The 22,262-nt window shown below is 39.4% G+C and overlaps 2 protein-coding genes across 5 annotated transcripts; both read right to left on the bottom strand.

The window, feature by feature from the left end:
- Nucleotides 1–44: 44 nt before the first annotated feature.
- LOC108426757 (protein naked cuticle homolog 2-like) lies at nucleotides 45–16,582 on the bottom strand. Of its 4 annotated transcripts, none has more exons than XM_017696480.2 (11): nucleotides 16,355–16,582; nucleotides 16,202–16,228; nucleotides 16,047–16,111; nucleotides 13,934–14,020; nucleotides 4,251–4,311; nucleotides 3,742–3,839; nucleotides 3,550–3,645; nucleotides 3,342–3,471; nucleotides 2,906–2,975; nucleotides 1,669–1,796; nucleotides 45–1,043 (listed from the first exon to the last, which is right to left on the bottom strand). In XM_017696480.2, exons 1-11 carry the CDS (start codon nucleotides 16,377–16,379, stop codon nucleotides 580–582), a joined length of 1,251 nt encoding a protein of 416 aa, XP_017551969.1. In that variant the 5' UTR covers nucleotides 16,380–16,582; the 3' UTR covers nucleotides 45–579. The 4 variants fall into 4 exon arrangements, with proteins under 4 accessions (XP_017551969.1, XP_017551976.1, XP_017551983.1 ...); XM_017696487.2 differs by having other exon boundaries at nucleotides 3,742–3,824; XM_017696494.2 differs by lacking the exon at nucleotides 13,934–14,020.
- Nucleotides 16,583–19,660: 3,078 nt separating this feature from the next.
- Nucleotides 19,661–22,231, bottom strand: gatad1 (GATA zinc finger domain containing 1). Its single transcript, XM_017693039.2, has 5 exons — nucleotides 21,791–22,231; nucleotides 20,887–21,009; nucleotides 20,733–20,792; nucleotides 20,466–20,649; nucleotides 19,661–20,387 (listed from the first exon to the last, which is right to left on the bottom strand). The coding sequence occupies exons 1-5, from the start codon at nucleotides 21,968–21,970 to the stop codon at nucleotides 20,200–20,202; spliced, it is 735 nt and encodes a 244-aa protein (XP_017548528.1). The 5' UTR covers nucleotides 21,971–22,231; the 3' UTR covers nucleotides 19,661–20,199.
- Nucleotides 22,232–22,262: the final 31 nt, after the last annotated feature.

Below are 22,262 nucleotides of genomic sequence, written 5' to 3'. Positions count from 1 at the left end.
ATCTTTGCAAGTGAATTTCCACAAACACCAATCAAAGTTATAAATATTGTTCTATCGTTTTAATGCACAAATACACAGAATCTTCAATATACATGAGACATATATATATATATAGTATAAAATGAGTGGTTATTTCTATAGAAAATCCTGAGGAAAATATTATCAGTCTTTTGGGCTTCCAAAAAAAAAAAAAAAAGAGTCTGACAAACATTTTTCATTTTAAACTTTTCATAATGATCTATGATATTACGTTCACTACACCAGTACAACGTTTTGAACAACTCCATTTACAAACACATGGTGGCAGTAAAACTCCATATTAAGTGTTTTGTCAGAACCTATTGGAATTTAGGAAACAGAAAACTGAGTTGTATTGTATTAGCAGGCTATTAATGGGAATTAATAATGCATTAATACATGTAAAGCACCAACTGTGGCATAGGTTTTTAGATCAGTTCACAAAAGATCATTCCTTCACATAGGTAGAAATACTTGTCTTCCTTTACATAGAGAAGCTGATAGATCAGCCTCAAAACCATCCCTTAGTTCATTTAACTCTCTCTTTAAGAAAGAATGCAGTCATGATGAGTAGTAGTGGTGGTGATGGTGGTGATGATGATGTTCATGGAGGTGATGGTGTTCATGCCTCTGAGCCACTGGGACAAACCCTGCAGGAGTAGCACCTGTACCAGGCTGAAGGTCCCAGTCCAGGCTGGTGTGAGCCATGGAAGGCGACAGACCATCTTTGGGCCTGGCACGGACACGCTTACTGTGGCTGTACTGCAGAGGCTGCTGCTGCTGTGGCTGAGGGGGGCTGCACCAGCTAACAGGATGATGGCCGTGCAGCCTGCTGGGTTTACCAGTGCCCCCACTAGCACCCATGGACTTGCTGCGGCTTCGTAGGGACCTGAGGAAGGAGATTCCACGACCGCTGGACTTCCCTGGGCTGCAGCTGTCTGGTTGCAGTCGCCGATGGTGGGTAGAGCGGACTCCGTGTGTCTGACTGTCCTGATACTGCTCTTCCACAGGAGACTGAGTGTTATCTGAAAGAAGATGGTGATGAATGAAAAATAAAAATTCACATATACTACAGACAACTTATAAAGCATTGGAATGAACAAGCCTATCCCAGCGATCATCGGGCGGAAGGCAAGAAACACCCTGGACAGGTCGCCAGTCCATCGCAGGGCAGACAGACAGACAGACAGACAGACAGACATACACATTCACTCACACACTCAATCAATTTATGATTATCTTCATAAATATTTTTATTCCTACTTAAACTAAATATTTCTGCAGTCTTTTCATCATTTCTGCATTTCTGTAGTCTGCAAAATAGCAATCCTATAATCTATAACTGACCGTGTCAAGTGTTTTAAAAGCTTTTAAGTCACAATTATTATTCTGGAGGTCTAGTCACATGACTCATCAATTTGTCACATCATGGGAACAACAACGTGTCTGCTTGAGCACTCCAGAACTTAAAGACATTTCAAAAGCTTCTGAGATGCTATGAGTCTCTACATTATATCACATACCTAAGTTTGAATGGAAATGTCTTCTCATTTCTCCCTTTTTTACAATGAGGTACAATGAGCTGTTTTTTCTTAGACAATAGCTATAAAACTGGATGATGGTGAGTTGACGCAAAGTCCACCCTGGTACCTGCTTCAAATCTGGAAGTATAGTTCTCGATCCCAGCCAGGTCTAAATAGTGGTTTCTGCGCTCTGTGTTCTCATCCACACGGTAAAGCTTCCTTTCTGAATTGCCCGGAGGATCTGGACTCTGTCCTCTGTCAGAGTGAAAAAATAAAGAACAGTTACCATTTACATACAAACATACCACATAAGGTAGTTTTTAGTAACTGCATCAAATAAGTAGGCAATCCAATATGTTGTTAAAAAATATATATACTATATTATTTATATATATATATATATATATATATATATATATATGTGTGTGTGTGTGTGTGTGTGTGTGTGTGTATACACTTTGTGTGTATACACTGTGTATATATATATATATATATATATACATGTATATAAATGTAAATATATATATATAATGTATAAATATAATGTAAATATATAAGTCAATATAAAGTGTATATATATATATATATATATATATATATATATATATATATATATATATATATATATATATATATATAACATATATGTATATATCTTTCTGTTTTCGGGGAGAAAATGTACCAGAAGAGTCACAAGTATTGCTTCTAAAAGCTCCCACAGGAAGTTATTACATAAAATGGTTATGAATATGCTGCCTGATGCCTTGTTTTATGATAGTTTTGAGATAAGGATAGTTTGGGACTAAAACCTTATAGCTTTGTTTTTTAATCAATTCATGGCAGAGAGGACCATGCAGGACATTTCAATAAAAAACAGTGGAACTCAAAATCAACTACTGGTTTGCTAAATCAGGTACTGAATGATAGCTACAATTAATAGTGAAATACCTTGAGGAAAGGTCTGGAAATGGTGAAGTATAAACACACAAATTATTGTGTATTGTTTATTTTATTATTAAGAATCTTAACCATTGCATTAGTGTTTATCTGACCAAATAATAATAATAATAACAATAATAATAACAACAATAATAATAGTAATAATAAATGCTTACTGCTGATTTTTGTTTTCTTCTTTTTCTGTTTTCCTTCTTGCCACAGGCAATTTTCATACGCTATATAGTGCTCCTCTACAATATAATGTACTTTCTCTTCTGCCACACATGCAATGCTGGACAGCTGAACATGCTTGGAAGAGACTGTTAACTGCCCAGCTGTGTATAAGTGACCAAACAGATGCCCTTGTTTAACATCAATCTGGGGTCGCATGCTGTCAGGACCTTTTCTTTACATTATGCACTGACCTGCTGTGTGTGGGCCGGTTCTCCTCCAGCTGCTCCCTCTTGTTCAGATAAACTCCAGTATCTCGATCTGCTGTAGGTTAAAAGGACATTAAGGGGTCAGTAATTAAAAATAATGTAATTCATTTATTTAGCATCTTATTGAAACAACTTTACAAAGTGTTTGTGGTGTGTTGTTTGTTCTACTATTTAAGAATCATCTTAGTGCTAAGATTCTTTCGGGAAGGCCAGCTGAGACTCAGATACAACAAACAAAGACAAAATGACCAGTAAGAAAGATTAAAACAGAACAATAAAATCTGCAAAGTGTCAAATCTGACATGTCAATTGCTTTCACGTTTTCTGGCGGAAAATATTTAATCATTCATTGTTTTGTGCTCACAGCTCACAATGCAGCTCATTACACAGAAAGGAGCAGTAATTGTGGGCTAAGACTCACCTCTCCTGTTGCCACTAGAGCAGGGTGTGACGGTCAGTTTGACACGCAGTGTTTTGCTGTTGCTCAGTGCAGACTGTTTAACTGATGCCTCCACAACCTCATATATTGTGTGCATCAGGCTAGACATATCCTGTTCATAAACACACACAGTCTGAGACACTGCACATCTTTCCAGATGCATGCAGATAGTCTGTGTTATCACTGTTACCTCTTTGGTCACTCTGCCACTGTTGTCAAAGTCGTATAATGTGAACACCCACTCTTGGCGATTCTCATCCACCCTAGGCACATTACATTCCACATCCTGTTACAAACATAACAAGAAAGTGAAGCTTTGTTGTAATTCATTTAACAGTGAGAAGTGAACTGGCAGATCAATCTTTTGAAGGTGTTCACTTACATCACTTTTTGCACTCCTTCTTGGGATATCTCCATTTTCTGATGAAAGTGTGTGCTTGTGACTTCGATATTCAGCTGCTCTCTCTGGAGGCAGGATTACTGCAAGGTCAAAGAGCTGAAGTGTATAAAGCCAACCAAATATAAGACATATCCCAAAAGCCCAAAACCCAGGAGCCCCTCAGTAAACAGTAAAGCCCATCATTGGCCTGACACAAAATGGCATTTTTTCAATGCGTAACTGTGCAGAAACTACACTATATGGCCAAACGTATGCTGATGCCTGACCACCTGAGCTTGCTGGGCATCCCACTGAGCTCTTCAGTATGACCCATTCTACTGCCAATATTCATCTGTGGAAACTGCATGGCTATCTGCTTGATTTTACAACTTGTTGGCAATGGGTGTGGCTGAAACACCTAATGATAGTTGAACTGAACTAACAATAATTAGACGGGGTGTCCACGTTATTTTGTACTTGTGTATATAAGACCTTAACATTTCTCAGCTTACCCTCCAGAGGGCAGTCATGATCCAAGAACTGGTCCTCCTTTAATTCTGCACCACACACATCCTGAAGAAAGAACAGAAGGGGAGGAGAGAAACAGAGACGAGTAAAGCTTTAGAACTTTGACATATCCAGAAAAAACAACTGTCTTTGGCACCAAGCAGTCTGTCTGGCAGAGGTGTTTGGATGAGAGAACTTTAGCAGTCTGCACATCTGTACAGCTATAGTATGTCAGTGTATAGGTCAGAGATTCAAAGCTCCAGCCAACTCTTTTAAGTGTGATCCAACATCATGTCTATTCCAAAAGAAGCTGTGCAAACTTGAATATGCCTGAAACACAGTGTACACAGAAAATAAACATACAAAGACTTCCACACTTCTTTGCACCCTTTTGGTAAAACAAACAGAATAAAATAGGGTACAACTACACATCTGATGAGCTTTGTTTTTTTGTGTGGTACTGTATGTACAAAAGCTTGCAGCATGTGTCTCTGCCTCTCTTAGCTTACAATCAACCCCCTTAATGTATCCGCCATGAACAGAGGGGAAAAAAAATTTTACTTCATTCTTTGCACTCCTGTGGTCTCAAGCACAATTGTTTCCAGACGCTTTGCACTGTTGATTTTAGTGGGAGGAAGTGAAGCAGCCTACAGCGCAAAACAGCTCGCCATATTCACTAATCTCTGTCATAATTCGCTCCATGTGCTGTTAACCGGCGCAGAAGGCGATTCAAATTCCCTTTGGTCATCTCAACGCTGAAAGATGAATCTCAAAGCTGAGTTGCACAACACAGAGTGTGTGGTCCAGGTACGTGATAGAATGTCTGACCTGTGCTTTACTCAACACAAGCACCACATCAAGAGTTTCTGGGCAGAAGCTTCAAATACTGGTTGATGTGTTTGTGTGTGTATAATAAAAGGCATGAAAAATTATATTCATGACAAATTCCATGAGCTATGTTTGAGGAAAACACGTCACTGTTGGATTCCTGACTAAACTGGAATATGTTATTTATAACCATAAATGTATAACAAATTACAAGCAGAAGGCTGTTTACACCATTTTATATCATTCTAAGTTTAAGAACTGCAGATTTCAATATGGTTCTCAGTTCATAGATTATAATGATTTTAAAAATTACAGCTGATTTTTACTGAAAAACATGAACAAGTTTATTTTATGTAGTCCTAAAAGGATCAGCAGGTTCCACTCTTACATTTTTCTTGACACTTAGTCTACTGCAAACTGATCATTCAACTTTTGACCAAATTACTGTGAAAAAATAATATCAATACACTGTGCCAAGAAAGAATAATATACAATAATAATATTATCAAAGTGACCCTGTACTGAAGTTCTATAATTCACAGAATCACTATCAGCGGTTAAGATCACTGTAGGCCTATCATGAACTACTGCCATAAATGCCATTATGTGGATGTGCCACTAGTACAACCACAAATACAAGTAAAATATTAAGAGACAGCCAGAGCAACTGGCTATAGGTGGCCAGTGCCACCCCAGTGTGAAGCATTGCCACCCTCTTGGCTGCCCTGGGTGTGCAAAGTGAAACCATCAGCCATCATTAACAAAGCAATCACCAGGGAAAAGTTGTCCTACCCTGTGAAGTCCCTATTCAATACTGGTACTGATCAGTTATGAGTCTGATGATGCTGCACTCAGTAATCAACGTCTCTCACTGTGATAGGCTACTTCACACAACACAAACAGGCCAGACAAAACATCAAAATGTTAACGTCTTTTTCACTTTTCCCAAATGAAGCAGTGAACACAAATTTTATACATTATAAAGACAAAAAAAATTAAAATTAAATGAACTAAAATATATTTTTGCAACCATATACTACTGTACTTTTGTTTTGGAACTCAATATTGATCAAAAAGAAATAACGAAATCAAAAATGTGCAGCAGAGAATAGAAATGCTACATTACATGAATTAGGCTATCCAATGGTACAACACTGGTGCAACAAACATTACTAGTTTTGTCATGTTAACTTCTTGAATTTTCTCCTTTTTGAATTTTTTTGAGTTGTCAATGGCTTAGGTCAGATTTAGGTTCATCCTAATAAAGCAGTTTGTCACTCAGACAAATATTTTTCCCCCATGTTACCTTATATTAGATTAGACATCTGTATGGAGGGCAGCCAAACTGCATGCCCTCTGTGTCTGAACTACATGAATTTTTTATTTGAAGTTAATGTAATGACTAATGAAATAATAATGTAATGTAATGAAATGTTATTTTAATAATGTGGGCCTAATATATGCATAGAAGGTATTAATCTCTGTGTTTTTTTTATCTGTCTGTATTTGTCTGTCACCCCAATAAATTTAGCACGCCTAACCTGGCCACTTTTTAAAGTTCTGGCTATCTATCTCCATATTCTGAAAACAATGGTGTAGTATGTCCAACACGCTTTTGAAGAAGATAATAAGATGTTTTTAAATACATGATTTGAAAATACCAGCTGCTGTTTACACCTCATGCACATTTTATAATGAATGGGCCACCAAAAGTCTCAGAAAGTACTTGGAAAAACACATTTTCACATTAACTTATGAGGTTTTGCTCAAACAACAATTTAAAAACAATATTTTCATATTTATGATATCAATATGCACTAGTCTTAAAATACGTCTTAATAATAAATAATAAGTAATAAATAATAAGTAGGTTGAACAGTTTACCTAGTATGTAAAATAGCACCTCCTCTTGGCTGATGTGATATTTGACATTTTACTCTGAAAAGTGCACATTACAGGATTTGCAAAATGGAAATCATTATTCATTTAGAAACTCTCCAGTTTAATTAGAAACTCCATCCTGAACCACACATCGACATTCCTATTCAAAAAAGTGAAATCAAACGTATTCTTCATTTAACTTTTTAGGACGTACCATTTTAAAAAGAAGTGAACGCAAAACTTAATAAAAAAAAATAATAATAAAATGCTCTATATGAGGATAATAAGAGCAGGACTCCTACAGAAAGAGAGCATGATGTTCACACAGCAGTAGTCTTGCCAGTCTTTACATCACCCTGCACCATAAAACCACGCTCATTAAGACGCATACAGCCCAGTAAAGATTAACACCCACAGCGCTCCCATTTAGGCCCAAATGTGCATAGCAGATGTTCTACACACACAACTGCATTAGAAATAACTTTTCCTAAAAAGGCCAAGTACCATCTACCTGTGAAACATCTGATCTGCATCAGCATTGCACTTTGAACTACATGACACCAAACAAAAAGGGAATGGCTTCACCTGTGTGAGACTCGCCTACTGAGACAGGTTAACAAAGAGGAAAGACAAAGTGTGACCATAAAACATATCAATCTACTATCATTAATTATCACGGTTAGTACGGATGCACTGATATGGGAATGTGAGCCAATGCCAAATGTGCGTTTCTACCAATACTTATACATAAATACATCCATAAATGTAGTAGAAATTGGCACTAAATCTCCCTGGATTAGCATTACAGTGAAATTAAACATTTATTTAAAAAAAAAAAGGCTGCAAAAGTAAAATTAATAAAATAGACAATTTTGCACAGTAGCCCAGCATTGCCTGAGAAATCCATTAAAAACATAACCAGCATCAAATATCAGCATGAAACACCAGCCAAATTTAAGCATCTGTCTGATATTTATATATAGTTTGTACTGATATGATTCTGATATCATTTTGTACACCCAACTTTTATTAGGAGTTTCCTGATCATTTTTTTTGCTCCCCTGCCCAGTATTCAGGAAAAATGTGGCTAGTTCAAACACAGTCAATTTAAATTCTATAAGGGGGCTACGCACTTAAGATTTTCACTCACTTTCTACCTGTGTAAATGTGATGTGACAATAAATGTGATTTGATTTTTAATTTGAGATATTAGAAGTTTTCATTTTTCTGCCAACTAGTCCACACTGCAGATATGTAAATTTCTTTGTAAACTGCTGAAGACATCCCTTGCTCCTGCAGGTTGTGAATAACATCTGTTTATGTCTGTTGAAGTGTTTATGACAGTTTGTGGGGAGAAAGCCTTCAGTTATGTTGTCTTTATGGTGATTACACTGCCGTATTTTTAAAATAGGGTTATGTTCATTTTAATATAATTGTCTCAGACTTATAACCACTTTCATGCGCTCTAAAGTCATGTTAGCATCAAAGTCTGTCACATCCCCTTTCAGACTTCAAGCTATTTTGTTATTTCTGACAAAATGCACGGCTCTCTAAAGTAGCCCTCTTCCAAACGCAAGAACACAGTACGACATGCAACATGAAACGCAGATATTTAAGACTACTCAGTACTTATCAGCATTTTATTCCCTCTAACAAAACCCTCCACAACAATTACCAACATTAGCTTATTTGCAATGCCTATGAAGCTGGCAGTGCCACCTTTTTATGTTATTTTTACCTTTTATTTAATAGAATATTACGATAATTCCTGATAATTACAGCCTCCAATTTCAAATTTTATTACTTGTAAACATTTCTCACTGTTTAATGCCTGTTATTATATCTGTCCACAGTTCTTGTTGCATTTTAGCGTTCTCTATAGCACCAGGATTGCCAAGACCAGCCACAATCTCCAGGTCAAATTTTGCCTACAGTTGGACACCAGAATCTGAAATTTTATCATTTTAAATGGCATCCCCCTGCACCCCCCTCAAATGAGCCCTTATAGTTATTAGATACTATTTTACTATTGCACTTACTACTGTTTTATTTACCACTACTGGTAAATAAAATCTGCCAGTTATATTTTTTGCACCCTTTTGTTGCAAATGTTGAAGCAATTAATCACCAAAACAATCAATGCATCAGTGTAAAGAGCATTTGAAGCCTGACAGAAAGCAGGAGAACAAAGCCGCGGTGCAGATGAGTGTGATGACTGACTGGCCTTTCTGCCAGTGATTTCTCTCATCATCACAGCCAAGCCTTGGCCATGCTCTGCCTGCTCCAGGGCCTTTCATGTGGACTCGTGTTACCAATGTGAGGGGGGGCCTTTTCCTGCCCTGAGACGGGTGTCGCAGGGTAGGCTGCCCCCCACCCTGCCCTGCTTCCCCTCCACCACCCACCCACACTGCTTTCTGAACACACTCACAGTCCTGGGAACAGTGGCCTGCTTTGTTCCTCCTCACTTCCTGTCACCAAACACCTGGACCGGAGCCTTATTACATGACGAGAGAGAAGAAGACGGAAAAAAACCCGCCATGTCATTGCATCATCACTGAGCCAAAGCAGGTTAGGGGATGGTCAGGGCTGAGCTACTGCAGTTGCACTTATGCTGAGATTGGAATCAACTGATTTTATCATTTATGGTCATGCACAAAACCCCCACAACCTAAAACTCCATTTGTCATGTTCAGGCAAGCACGGAAGATTAACAGAAATTACTGTTAAGGCCAACATATATTAATCCTTTTCCCTCATTGCCTTCATCAAAATGATAGAATTTGATTAGAACAAACTGCTTAAACAGCATCAAATGCAAACAAAGTGAAAGCATTCCCGACTCTTTGTAGTTTACCGCATATTAAGCCTAAGCATAGCGTTATATTTTATGCCAGCATTCTCCAGGTCTGTCAAAGCAAACAGGTTTCCTGATGAATGGAACCTTTGTTAATGCATTTAGTGAGTGTCGGCACTTCAGTATGAGTCAGGTTACTTTATGGAAGCGTTGATGGGTGGCTTCAGAGTACTGCAAACCTGCTGAAAATATGGACTTCGACACTAATCTTTAATCTTTGATCTGTGGTTGTATTAAAATGTTCCATAAAGCAACAAATCGGGCTTTTCCTTTTTTTCAATTTGGCCAAGAAACAAATCTCTCCACACTCCATAATACAATCTAAAGACTGTTTATCTCACAAAAACTCTTGTGGTAAACTCCCTTCTGGAGATATTACTAAGTTTGTTGTTGTTTTTCTGTTCACTAGCCACACACAGTTTTAACTGCTATGCAAATAATGTTTTAGAAGGGTATTAATAAACAGATTCACTACATAAACAATGTGACCAAATTCCTAACAAATTCCACTGGTATTGTTAAAAAAAGAATCTGAGGTTTGTTGGAGTAAAGTTATAACCCAGGTGTGTCTTTCCTTGTGGCTCAAGCTGTACAGTAAGCATGTGCTACTCATGGGTAACAGTGCTTCAAACCTGTTGCTTATTTTTTGAACCGTTTGAGTAAACACGTTACGGTCACCTCCAGGCTCTCTCCCAACCAGACAGAGTCATGGCTGAGAGACCGCGGCACACGCTCCCCCTTCCCCTGGCCTTTGAAGTGAGGCTCAGAGCGGAAAAAGGGTGAAAGAGGGGATTCTTCCAGCCTCTCCAAGCAAACAGTGGACGCTTTGAGCCTGGTGGCCAGGCCCTTTTAAGTGTCCCAGGCTTTATGATCCAAACTGCAGGATGCTGACACAAAAGGGCAGTGTTATAATTAGAGCCAGAGCACACACTAGCCATCCCTACTCGTCTCAACTCCAGAAGACATGAAGATCATTAGACCAACATTTGCAAGAAATTATGCTGTATGCACAAAACACGAGGCTTTCATTTAAAAATCTGAAGGTTTAGGTAATTAATGCCAGCTTCTCAGCTGTCATGTTGCTAAGAGCTATGAGCTTAAATTTGAAATTCACTGTAACAAACCCAGCACTGGACTGAACTGATTCTTGAATATGATGGCTTTGAGAATGAAACACTAAGAGGAAATAGTGGAAACTTCAGCATGATTGTGGTTGTTGGTCAGAGTTAATTTATTGCTCAGTTGAATGGGTGCAGTCTTGCTCTGTTGTCATTGCTATTCGAAGGCCTCTGTTGTTGCAGTAATAAAAACTGGCCTGAAATCACTTTACATAGAATGGGGCTTTAACTGACCAATTTCTTATTAAACTATCAAATCTACAGATATGTTACATCATAAATATCACATCATCTAGAGCTACATTATTTGGACAAAAGGGGTGTTTCTTTCAGTCCAATTGCCACAGATGTATAAAATCAAGTATCTAGCCATGCAATCTGCCTTTACAAACATTTGTGAAAGAATGGGCTGTTCTAAAGAGCGTGATACTATAATGAGATTATAATTGAAGCAAGTCAGTTTTCTTCCTTACTAAATATTCCCCAATCAACTGTGAGTGGTAATATTGACAAGTGGAAGTGTTTAGGAACCACAGCAACTCAGCCACATGGTAGCAGACCATGTTCCAAACCTCCTCTGGCATTAACATCAGTCCAAAAATTGTGCACCGGGAACTTCATGGCATGGGTTTCCATGAATGAGCAGCAGCATGCAGACATACATCACCAAGCAGAATACCATGGACGGAGCGGTGTGAAGCATGTCACCCCTGACCTCTGGAGCATCGTAAACATAACATGAAGTGACAAAGCATGCTACTCTATCTGGCAATCTGATGGACAAGTCTGGGTTTGGTAAATACCAGGAGAAAATTACCTGCTTGACTACATTGTGCCAATTATGTGGTTGTTTTTCAGAGCCTAGGACCCCTAAGGGAAATCTTAATGCTTCAGCAGACGAAGACATTTTGGACAATTGAATTGTTCTAGCGTTGTGGGGACAGTTTGGGGAAGGCATGACTGTTCCAGCATGACTGAGGCCGAGTGCAAGGTCTATAAAGGCATGGCTGGGTGAGTTTGGTGTGGAAGAACTTGACTGGCCCACACAAAGTCCTGACCTCAACCCCATCAAAAAGCTTTGGGATGAACTAGAACGGATACTGTGAGCCAGGCCCTCTTGTCTAACATCAGTGTCTGACCTCACAAATGCTCTTCTGGATGAATGGGCAAAATTCCCTCAGACACACTTCAAAATCTTGTAGACAGCTTCCCAGAAGAGTGGAATCTATTTCAGCTGCAAAGGGGAGACCAATTCCATATTAATGCCCATGGATTTAGAACAAGAGGTCATAAAAGCTCCTATAGGTGTGTAGGTGTCCCAATACTTTTGTCCATATAGTGTATGTATTTAATCATGACATCATGTATCATGTAATCATAACTTGCATATATAAAATTACAGTTCAAAGCAGCTTTTGTGTCTGCTTTAAAGACACAAAATTGTTGCTCATTCTTAATTGGGCAGAAATTTTGGATAGAATTAGACAAGAGATGGAAGAATGCATTCCATAATACACCACTCATCTGGTCCAGTCTTGTTTTCTCACATCTTCCTCCATAATTATAATTCCTGCTACACTAGGAAGAGGAAGCAGTTCCTGTACTACTTTGTTAAGTTGGGTATTGTTTATACTCTAAAAATAAAGGTCACCAATTGTTTTTTTGCTTGGATGTGGCTCATCAGTTCAACCTGGGAAAAAATTATGTAAAGGGCCCATAACCTACATTTGTCTTGTCCACTTATGACATGTATGTGATTTTATATTCCAGAAAGTGTGATAATTCAATTTGTGCAACCATTTTCTAACCTCTCGGTATCCCTTTCAATTAAGCATGCTGTTCTGTCACAGTGCCTTTAAGACTGAAATATATAAATGAGTTCTATACTGCGCCCCAATCAAAAAGCAGTCTGGGCTGAAACACTCCTTATAACTTCAGTATGCATAGGTGGAGCTAAATTGCTAAGCTAAAATAGGTGGATACATGTAAAGTTGTTGGTTTTCATGACATCACAGAAACATGAATTCACAAGAGGCAGTTTTTGCAGCATAGTTTCCAAATATGACCTGCATTGACTGGAGAGTAAAATGTATGCTTTGAAACTTGTATATACTAGTAATGTTTACTAGTATATTCAACTCTCATTTAAAGAAACTGATGGAAATGTGGGTTTCCATAATATTGACCTTTTTATGTGGTAACACAAAAGTAAACTGATTTTATTCAACCCAAACAAATACTTATGCAACAGTGCAAAGCCAAAATTTAAATTTTAGTTTAGATGAACAAAAGCAATATTCAGCCCTCAATAACTCTTCAAATCAACTTCTGTCCTGTTCTACTTTTTAATCAAATCAAATCAAATCAAATTTATTTGTATAGCGCTTTTTACAACGGATGTTGTTACAAAGCAGCTTTACAGGATTTCAGAAAAGACAAAGTTTCCACAGGACTGAAAGAATGTACAGAAACCCCCCAGTGGGCAATCCTTTAAATGGTATAGAACCTTTACACTAACCAACATGGAGGTTCTTTAACCTTAAAAGATTTGTCACACTTGCATCTCATTCACAAAAACAGTTCCTAAAACAACCATCCATTGAGAGGTTCTTTAGAAAACCAAAAGTGGATCCTCCCTGTCGTTATTCCAAGCGTCCTTTATTTAAGAATGTAGGCAAAGCGTTATTAAGCATGATTTGTGCTATTCTATTCTTTTCAATTCTATTCCTGTCCTCTGGTTACTGAATGGGTGCCTAAACCCATGTATACCCACAAGAGCAAAACAACTAAAAAGATGCTTGATGAGATGAGCTGAGACATGAGGAATCATCTCTAACCCTAGGCCTCTCATCCCATTTCCCCCAGTCCACCCATCTCCATTTCGTAAGTAATCTCCCACAACCCTTCGTCATGCCACTCCTCCCACTAACTACACCTCCTTCTTCCTCTCCCAACCACTTCCCCCCATTTTCCCAGGACAGCCCCTCTCTGTTTTCAAAACCAGTACCAGATGTGCGGTGGGGCTGAGCTCAAAGACCCTGCTCTTCTGGCTGCCAGCCATATGCATTTCACACTGTGATGAAGGTTCCAGGCTCTATTGAGAGAGAGAGAGAGAGAGAGAGAGAGAGAGAGAGAGAGAGAGAGAGAGAGAGAGAATATGAGAGAGGAGGGAGACAGAAAGAGAGAGAGAGATAGAGGGGGAGAGAGAATATGAGAGAGGAGGGAGAGAGAGAGAGAGAATGAGAGAATATGAGAAAGAGAGAGAGAGAGAGAGAGAGAGAATATGAGAGAGGAGGGGGAGAGAGAGAGACAATATGAGAGAGAGAGACAATATGAGTGCGAGAGAGAGAGAATATGAGAGAGAGAGAGAGAGAGAGAGAGAATATGAGAGAGGAGGGAGACGGAGAGAGAGAGAGAGAGATAGAGGGGAGAGAGAATATGAGAGAGGAGGGAGAGAGAGAGAGAGAGAGAGAGAGAATGAGAGAATATGAGAAAGAGAGAGAGAGAGAATATGAGAGAGGAGGGGGAGAGAGAGAGACAATATGAGAGAGAGAGAGACAATATGAGTGCGAGAGAGAGAGAATATGAGAGAGAGAGAGAGAATATGAGAGAGGAGGGGGAGAGAGAGAGAGAGAATAAGAGAGAGAGAATGAGAGAGAGGGAGAATATGAGAGAATATGAGAGAGAATGAGAGAGAGAAAAAATGAGAATGAGAGAGAGAGAGAAAATGAGAATGAGAATGAGAGAGAGAGAGAAAATGAGAATGAGAGAGAGAGAGAAAATGAGAATGAGAATGAGAGAGAGAGAGAAAATGAGAATGAGAGAGAGAGAGAAAATGAGAATGAGAATGAGAGAGAGAGAGAAAATGAGAATGAGAGAGAGAGAGAAAATGAGAATGAGAATGAGAGAGAGAGAGAAAATGAGAATGAGAGAGAGAGAGAAAATGAGAATGAGAATGAGAGAGAGAGAGAAAATGAGAATGAGAATGAGAGAGAGAGAGAAAATGAGAATGAGAATGAGAGAGAGAGAGAAAATGAGAATGAGAGAGAGAGAGAAAATGAGAATGAGAATGAGAGAGAGAGAGAAAATGAGAATGAGAATGAGAGAGAGAGAGAAAATGAGAATGAGAGAGAGAGAATGAGAATATGAAAGAGAGAGACTATGGGAGAGACAGAATATAAGAGAGAGAGAGAGAAAATGAGAATGAGAGAGAGAGAGAGAGAGAGAGAGAGAATGAGTAAGAGTGACAGAGAGTGAGAGAGTGAGTCCTTCCCAAAAACTGTGCTGAAAAAAAAGCATCTGACCCATTAGTGGAAACGTTTTGAGCTTCACACAGCATTCCTGGTCTACAAACCAGCAGTTAAAAATGAGAATACTTACATGAAAGACTGATGAAAGGTCTCGCACAAAAGGAAATGACTTGGAAGCCTAATCTGAACACAAATGGCTGCAAGACCACCCAATCACTTGCTGCAGTGCCCAACATGAGTGCAAGCCCCATACCATGCTGATAGATTCAGTCAACTTTTAACAGAATACTCAAAGGCACCCAGAGTTCAGCGATAAGAGTGGTAAACATGAAAAAATTGGCTAATTTCTACCTTGGACCTTAGACGTATCACGTTCCCAGCACCAGTGAACAGTTTGTGGAGGAGAGTAAGAAAATGAGCTTGTGGGTAAGAGACATTGTGATTTAGTGGAGATGCAGAGTGCACTGGAGTTAGATTTTGCAGTTTATGCCTTTTAAATGCAATAAACACCAAGAAAACCTAAAGGTACTCTGAGGATCCATTTTAAGTGTGAATCCCTGCACCGGCTTCGTCCCATCACTACACCATGACATCCAAATTGCACTACAGACATTTTGCATATGTAAGCAAAATGAAGGAGCTCCAGTGTCCTGAGATACTCAGCACAAACTGTGATGGTTAAAGAAGTTGGGAAAAGTTGTAATAAACATTGAAGCACAATGAGTCTTACAACTTTCCTCAACAAATAGACTCAGTACACGAGCAGTACTGCAGAGACATCTGTTAAAAAGTAAGGTCTTTACTGTTTAGTATAATAAAATAACACACAAAATGTATCACATGACTGAATGGAGGAGGGACAGGTCCTACCTGCTTGTCTCTGACTGCGTCCGACTCCCTGTGGAAGATAAAAGGGCTCGTTGCAAACGAGCCACCTTAATAAAACAGAAATATTCACCTCATCAACAGGATATAAAACCCACAAACTAAGTCAGTGAAAGTGACTGCAGTCGTGTTTCACTTACCCTCTGGACTCTCCCTGCGTTTACACGCTGAAAAGTGGGGGAAAGCTTTAATGTGAGGAATATTCAAAGTCATTTCACATCACCAAGCCGTATGTATGTATTTGGGATCTGCAGTGAAGCGAGCGTTTTCAAAACACAAACAGAAACTCTTACCATGTTTCGACTGTAACGTCCCCATGTTGCCCCGTGCTCAAAAATTTCAATTACTTAATTATCCTCTTAGGAAAAACTGAGAGACCCTCTGAGCCTTGACTGGCAGAGGAGGGCTGAATAGGCCATACTCCTGTTTAGTTTATCCATATGGTCCAGTAATATCGGAGACTGAAGTGTTTTGGATATCCTCTGCGGGAATGCTCGTCTTGGCGTTATCTTTGAGGAAGAAACGCGAGCCGAAGGTTGCGAGAGCGCTTTATTTTTTCTCCTCCCGTATTCCGACACGCCCCGCCTCCTACGCCAGGATTGGCTAGCGCTTCGTATTCGCTCGCCGGCCGCCGAAACATTAGCCAATCCCAGTGCAGTAAGAGACGCTACAAGCCAATCCCAGCGCAGAACGAGAGAAATCACTAACCAATCCTAGCGCAGAGGTGCGGGAGACTACAAAATCCCGACATTACGGGCCAGTCTTAGCACAGGAAGGCAGAACATTATCAGCCAATCATAGCGCAGAAAGCTGGATAGTATAGTATTCTCCCCTCCTAGCGTAGGGAGAAGATTATTGGTAGCCAATCAGAACGCTCAAGGGGGTTTTATTAGCCAATCCTAGCTCAGGAGGTGGGGCTCCACTAGTGTCCAGTGCATGGGGCGTGATTTGTGTGAAGACAGGTGGGAAAAACGCTTCCAGAGCTCTCACCCTTCCACCAGAGCAACAGAAGCCCATTAGGATGTTTATTACCTCTTCTCCTCGGGCAATTTTAATAAGACTTTACTGATACAAACCTGATCTTCTTTCCGCAGAAGACTGGGAGACTGATATGCTGATACAATCCGAAATACTGTCTCGCCAACTACCACAAGCGTAGCGCTGTCTTTTCATCATAACCGCTGCGTTTAGTAGTGGAAAAAAAACAAACAACCGACACGATGAGGTACAACTAACTCAAACACATTTGGATGTACATATGTATTCCTGCTGTGAGATATGTTTTCACATCATTGCTTACAATTAGTTAAACATGACGGTTGCTTTGTTGAATAGGGCAGTAGTGGTTCTCAGCCCTGGTCATGGTGTAACACTTACCTGTACAAGTTATAGAAACAGCTGCTCCCAACACACCTGATGAGTTAAGAAACAAGCCCTTCCTGAGGTGAACTGGGTGAGCAGGGAGAACACAATAACAGGGTAGTGGTACCCCAGGAGCAGGACTAAGAACCACTGGAATAGAGGATGCGTGGGCGGATGGATGGATGGATGGGAGGACAAACAGATGTTAAACATTATTGGTTAAGGTGATAAATACCATAAAGATCATTAACATTCATACAAAAGGCAAAGTGACTTGTTATATCTGAGAAATATGAACACCTGATGAAGCTAACAGGTTTAATACTGACTGATGGAAAAGACAAAAGAAGATGAGTAACGGTAAGATCTTCAGTTTAATAGTATGTTTAAAAGAATGTAGGTTCTGTATTAGGCAAACAACAGGTTGCGGCTTTTTATTTGTGTTGCAACAGCTTATTACTGATTGTGTGGTGTTTATGACCAACTAATAACTATTGGAAAACTAATTTCAAACCATTCATAAACCTTTTATAAGGGTGGTCTTTCAAAGCAGTCAATATTTAATCAGGTTCGTAACCAAATTCATGGTCAGACTCTCCCAGTGACGTAGCGTAAAAGAGAAGTCAACACCACATGTATTTCCACTCAGAAATGTTGGGGCTTGGAAGTGTCTTCTATCAGGTATTTAAATTTCACTCTAATGTGTTTAAGCACAATGTGTTCAGTATCTTTGGTAGATCTGTAGTTTTGTTAGTGTAGCTCTAGTATTTTCTGAAAGGTACTGCTTTTCCCACTGTGTCTAGAATAAAACTACTCCAAAATGTATATTTGTATGACGTTTGTTTTGTTGTTATATTCATATTAACACATAGAATGATGCTCTATCAGATCTAATTTTAAACCAATGTTGTGACAGAAGATCAGATACCCAAAATCATGCTCAGTCTTTCAAAAGAGACTGTAAGAAGGTTATAAGAAGTTACACCTGGACTGTAGAATGAAGCACAACTCTGATTATAAATGGGTACATCCAGAGTTGTTGGGAAAGCCCACAGCCTGTCTGTCAATGACAAGCAGGATAAAGATGTGATAATGTGAAACCAGCTGGTTACCACCCTGCAGCAAAACCGCTTCAGCAATAAGATGGCCAGTGGCCAGACAGGAGACATGCTGTCCACCCTCATTACCTTGAAGAATGTAGAAGATGTCAAAGCTATTGCTGGGCCCCAACATGAAAGCAGAGTATGCAGCAGCTTACAGGTGTACTTTATAGTGATTATGCTAAAACAAGCCACATATTGTAGCTATACAGTTTGCTCTGAAGTTCTCAATTTCAGGCTCCATTTTGCACTTTTTTGGGGCTGTGGCGTAACTACATGCATGGGGGACTTATTACATGGTTAAGGGGCTAATCACTCTGGTTCTATAGCAAATCTTCATTAATCCTTATTAAATACACCATTCAACCATTTACAGTGTGTTGGAAAAAGTATGTGAACCTCATAGGCAAATGACTTCAACAAAAGTAACCAGTCAGAAGTGAGCAAACCGGTCAATAAAATGAGAGTCAAAAAACTGATTTATCAGTCTACACTTAGACAGACTGGCTATAAATAGAGATGAATGAGTACTGTGTCAGCTCTTCCTAGAAGTGGACATCCAGCAACATCTTCAAAGATTGTTTTTCAAGGGTTCTTTAGTAACTTTATACCTATGATACAAAGATCCAGTTTTTTTAACATACCTCATTAATTAGCTTCCATCAACAGTATAAAAGTGTTGCTTCTCATCAGTGGTAACTGTTTTCAAACAGCTCCTTGACCACCTGTAACACGATGCCTTGAAAGCGCCAACTTGCGATATAACAATAGCAATTGTAATTTTTTATTCATTGAAAGTAATTTTCATATTGGATGCATTTTTTTTTTCGCACTTAGGGCCATAAAATCTTAAGTGTGGCATGGTGTGGAATACTGTCAGGCAAATGTCAGTGTCAACATCTGCAGATCACTCTTCATCTGGAACTGGACACACAAAAAGAAACAGCCTAGCCACGGTACAAGACAACTAGGAGCATTTTCCTTTTAGGCTCATATCTAATCTTCTGTTATGCCAGTGAAATAACTTTGTACACTTTTACGCTATGTCTGTACTGCAAATGCCTAAAGTGATAGAAGCAGGTTCTTGAGGGATTAGCATTTTGAAGGGAGAAATATAATTTTCAGACCATTCACTAATGATAATCCCAGAGAAACTAATGTGAATCTTTATTTTCTAAAGAAAGATTTACATACATTACAATATTTACAAATGTAAATGTCCATTTAGACACCCAGCAAATAGATGCTGTTGTTGTTCTAAATTGTGCCATGCTTTGACAAGGATGATGTCTTCTGCAACACAACTGACCTTGCTCCTCGGCAAAGTCAACAGGATTCCACTCTTCACAGTCACTGAGCTCCATACCAACCAACTTGACGTTTGTTTTGTCGTGTGTTAAAGTATAGCACTTCACATTCTTCTCTGACGATGCTGAGGTACTTCAACATGCTACACAGTCAATAGCTCCAAAATATAGTGGCAGACTGCCATGTATGCCAGACACATGCTAGTCTTTACCAGCACAGAATGGGATCATGGAGAAGCCTTTAAAATAAGGCTACCATTAAATTAAGTGAAAAAAGACTGACTGGGAGAGAACCGCTCTTTTCCTCAATTCAATACTTAACTCTTAGTCTCTGTTTATAATATTATAAACTGTTAAAGATGCTTGTACTTAATTGCAGCTAACTGTTTCTTTGATTGTAACAGCAGGTGTGGGTCCAATATGGGTCCACATATAGCCTTTCTCCGGACGAATAGGTATTGTTGGAAACGGACAACTTCTTGACTTGAAATACTCTGATGGAGCATGGCAGACAAATTCAAGGTATTCCATTTTCCTTGGCAAATCCTCCTCTGGACCTGGGCAGTTAAAGCAACTCTGTTAGTCTTTCATATTTAAGGATGTCTGCATTTGTTTGAATATGAATAATCACTTACCAACTATGTATGTGCCAGGATCAAACTGATCCCTTAGACTGGACTGGGTAGGGATCAGCCAGGTTAATGCAGCACTCTTTTCGCAGTACTGGTCTTGAACAAAACCACGGATCTGTGCAAAATAAGGTTTACCATCCTCTTCATCTATTACTTTTATGACATCTCCTATTTGATAATAAACACCCTGATGGAGAAGAAGGAAGAAGTTAGGGAAAGCAATATCTGTTTGAAATTATATTTGAAATGTGAATTAGAAAATAATCGAACCTTGTAGAAGATTGACTCTGAAGTGATGATTGTGGACACAGACTCTGGAGCTTTGATAGGCTGAAGAGGGGAAAATGCATTATCACTTACTCCGTCTAAACTTGAAAGGCTTGACAACAATAAGAGTATAAGTACCTCTGTGGAAAGCACTTACATTTTTTAGTTTAAAAATGTGTCGTCTCCCTTTTCCTTTGGTCGAGACTTTCTTCTCGGATGCAGGGGCCTTGTATTTGGTGCTTCTTAGGCGTGCTGACCGCCTGTGGATCTCTTGCTTAGACTAGAAGAGCAGCAATACATTATATATAAGAATAAGTACACACACACACACACACACACACACACACACACACACTTACTTTCAACAGCAAATTGGGCATTAGCAATAACTAGATAATAACTTATTGTATGTTGATTTTTTTAAACAGAAACACTCACTCACATACATATAAACCATTTCAAACTTTCAACTGTTTTATACTTTAAACTATTACTGAATGCTGTAAATACTCTATTTTGATACTTTTATTTAAATTACAACATGAAAGTAGGAGGAAGAAGCGGCTTAGAATGTGTGTGTGTGTGTGTGTGTGTGTGTGTATGCGTGTGTGAGAGAGAGAGCAGGAGGGGCATAATGCAGAAACGAGCAGAAGGATTCACTGTCAGTAACTGATAACTGAGTAATGGGAGAACGTGTACGTTAATAACATGGATACAGTATGTCATTCAGACAGCCTGTCATCAGCCTAGATTTCGCGAGCATGTATCAAATTTCTCATTTCCCACTTACATACACTTACGAATACATACACTGTCAAAAAATTATTGGGTCAACTTAAAAATGTAACCTGGCTGTCCTAAAACTGAGTCGCTGAACCTTTAACAGTAAGAAGGCAGAATAATAATCTGCTTTACATTCCGTTTACTTAAATTCAGTGAACTCTTCTGAAACGGGGTTTTAAAGTGTACAGGTTTCCAACTAATTCAGCGAAGGAAGAGAAAGTGATGCCCTACTTCTATTACAAAGCCTGATATTTCTGGAATCACAAGTCCAATCAAACCTGCTTCCCCCCGCCATTATTCTGCTGAGCGGCGGACGAGGCCGACAGCCCCGAGCCTCCGGTGATGCTGCTTTTAGACGTGCAGTTGTTACAGAGAATTTCCCCCTGGTTTCCCTTCTTCCACATAGACGACGAGTTGGTCTTGCAGACAGCACAGCACGGCTTTAAACCCAACGGCATCTTTTCTCTGGACGACAGGCGACAGTCTGTTATTACTCTTAGCTCAGGCAGCTAACGCTAACCTAGCGCTCGGAGCGAGTCGTGCTTGTTTGCTGCCGAGCGTAACTCTGTGCTCCTAAAAGTCACTGTAAGTGAAACGTTTTCCTACGTTAACGCAAATGTGTCAGTGCTGCTGGTAGTAATACTGAACTGTAACAGCAAACAACACCGCCCATCATCCATTCAGCCTAGCCTCCCTTCTTCTCCTTCGGCTCTGTAACCTCTTCCGGGCAATCTCAGCAGCCTTCAAAAT

The sequence above is a fragment of the Pygocentrus nattereri genome, chromosome 27 (genome assembly GCF_015220715.1).
Source record: "Pygocentrus nattereri isolate fPygNat1 chromosome 27, fPygNat1.pri, whole genome shotgun sequence".
Lineage (NCBI taxonomy): Eukaryota > Metazoa > Chordata > Actinopteri > Characiformes > Serrasalmidae > Pygocentrus > Pygocentrus nattereri.
The sequence above is the reverse complement of the archived record's forward strand: the minus strand, read 5'-3'. Positions and strand labels throughout refer to the sequence as shown.

What these genes read in the sequence shown, in the direction of transcription:
- LOC108426757 (XM_017696480.2), bottom strand. Translation starts at nt 16,379, where the DNA reads ATGGGGACGTTACAGTCGAAACATG. An exon ending in ACGCAGGGAGAGTCCAGAGG is followed by an intron (nt 16,112 to 16,201) that starts GTAAGTGAAACA and finishes TGTTTTATTAAG; the next exon opens with GTGGCTCGTTTGCAACGAGC. An exon ending in TCATGACTGCCCTCTGGAGG is followed by an intron (nt 3,840 to 4,250) that starts GTAAGCTGAGAA and finishes TTGACCTTGCAG; the next exon opens with TAATCCTGCCTCCAGAGAGA.
- gatad1 (XM_017693039.2), bottom strand. Translation starts at nt 21,970, where the DNA reads ATGCCGTTGGGTTTAAAGCCGTGCTGTGCTGTCTGCAAGACCAACTCG. An exon ending in CAGAGTCAATCTTCTACAAG is followed by an intron (nt 20,650 to 20,732) that starts GTTCGATTATTT and finishes CTTCTCCATCAG; the next exon opens with GGTGTTTATTATCAAATAGG. An exon ending in TCCTGGCACATACATAGTTG is followed by an intron (nt 20,388 to 20,465) that starts GTAAGTGATTAT and finishes TTAACTGCCCAG; the next exon opens with GTCCAGAGGAGGATTTGCCA.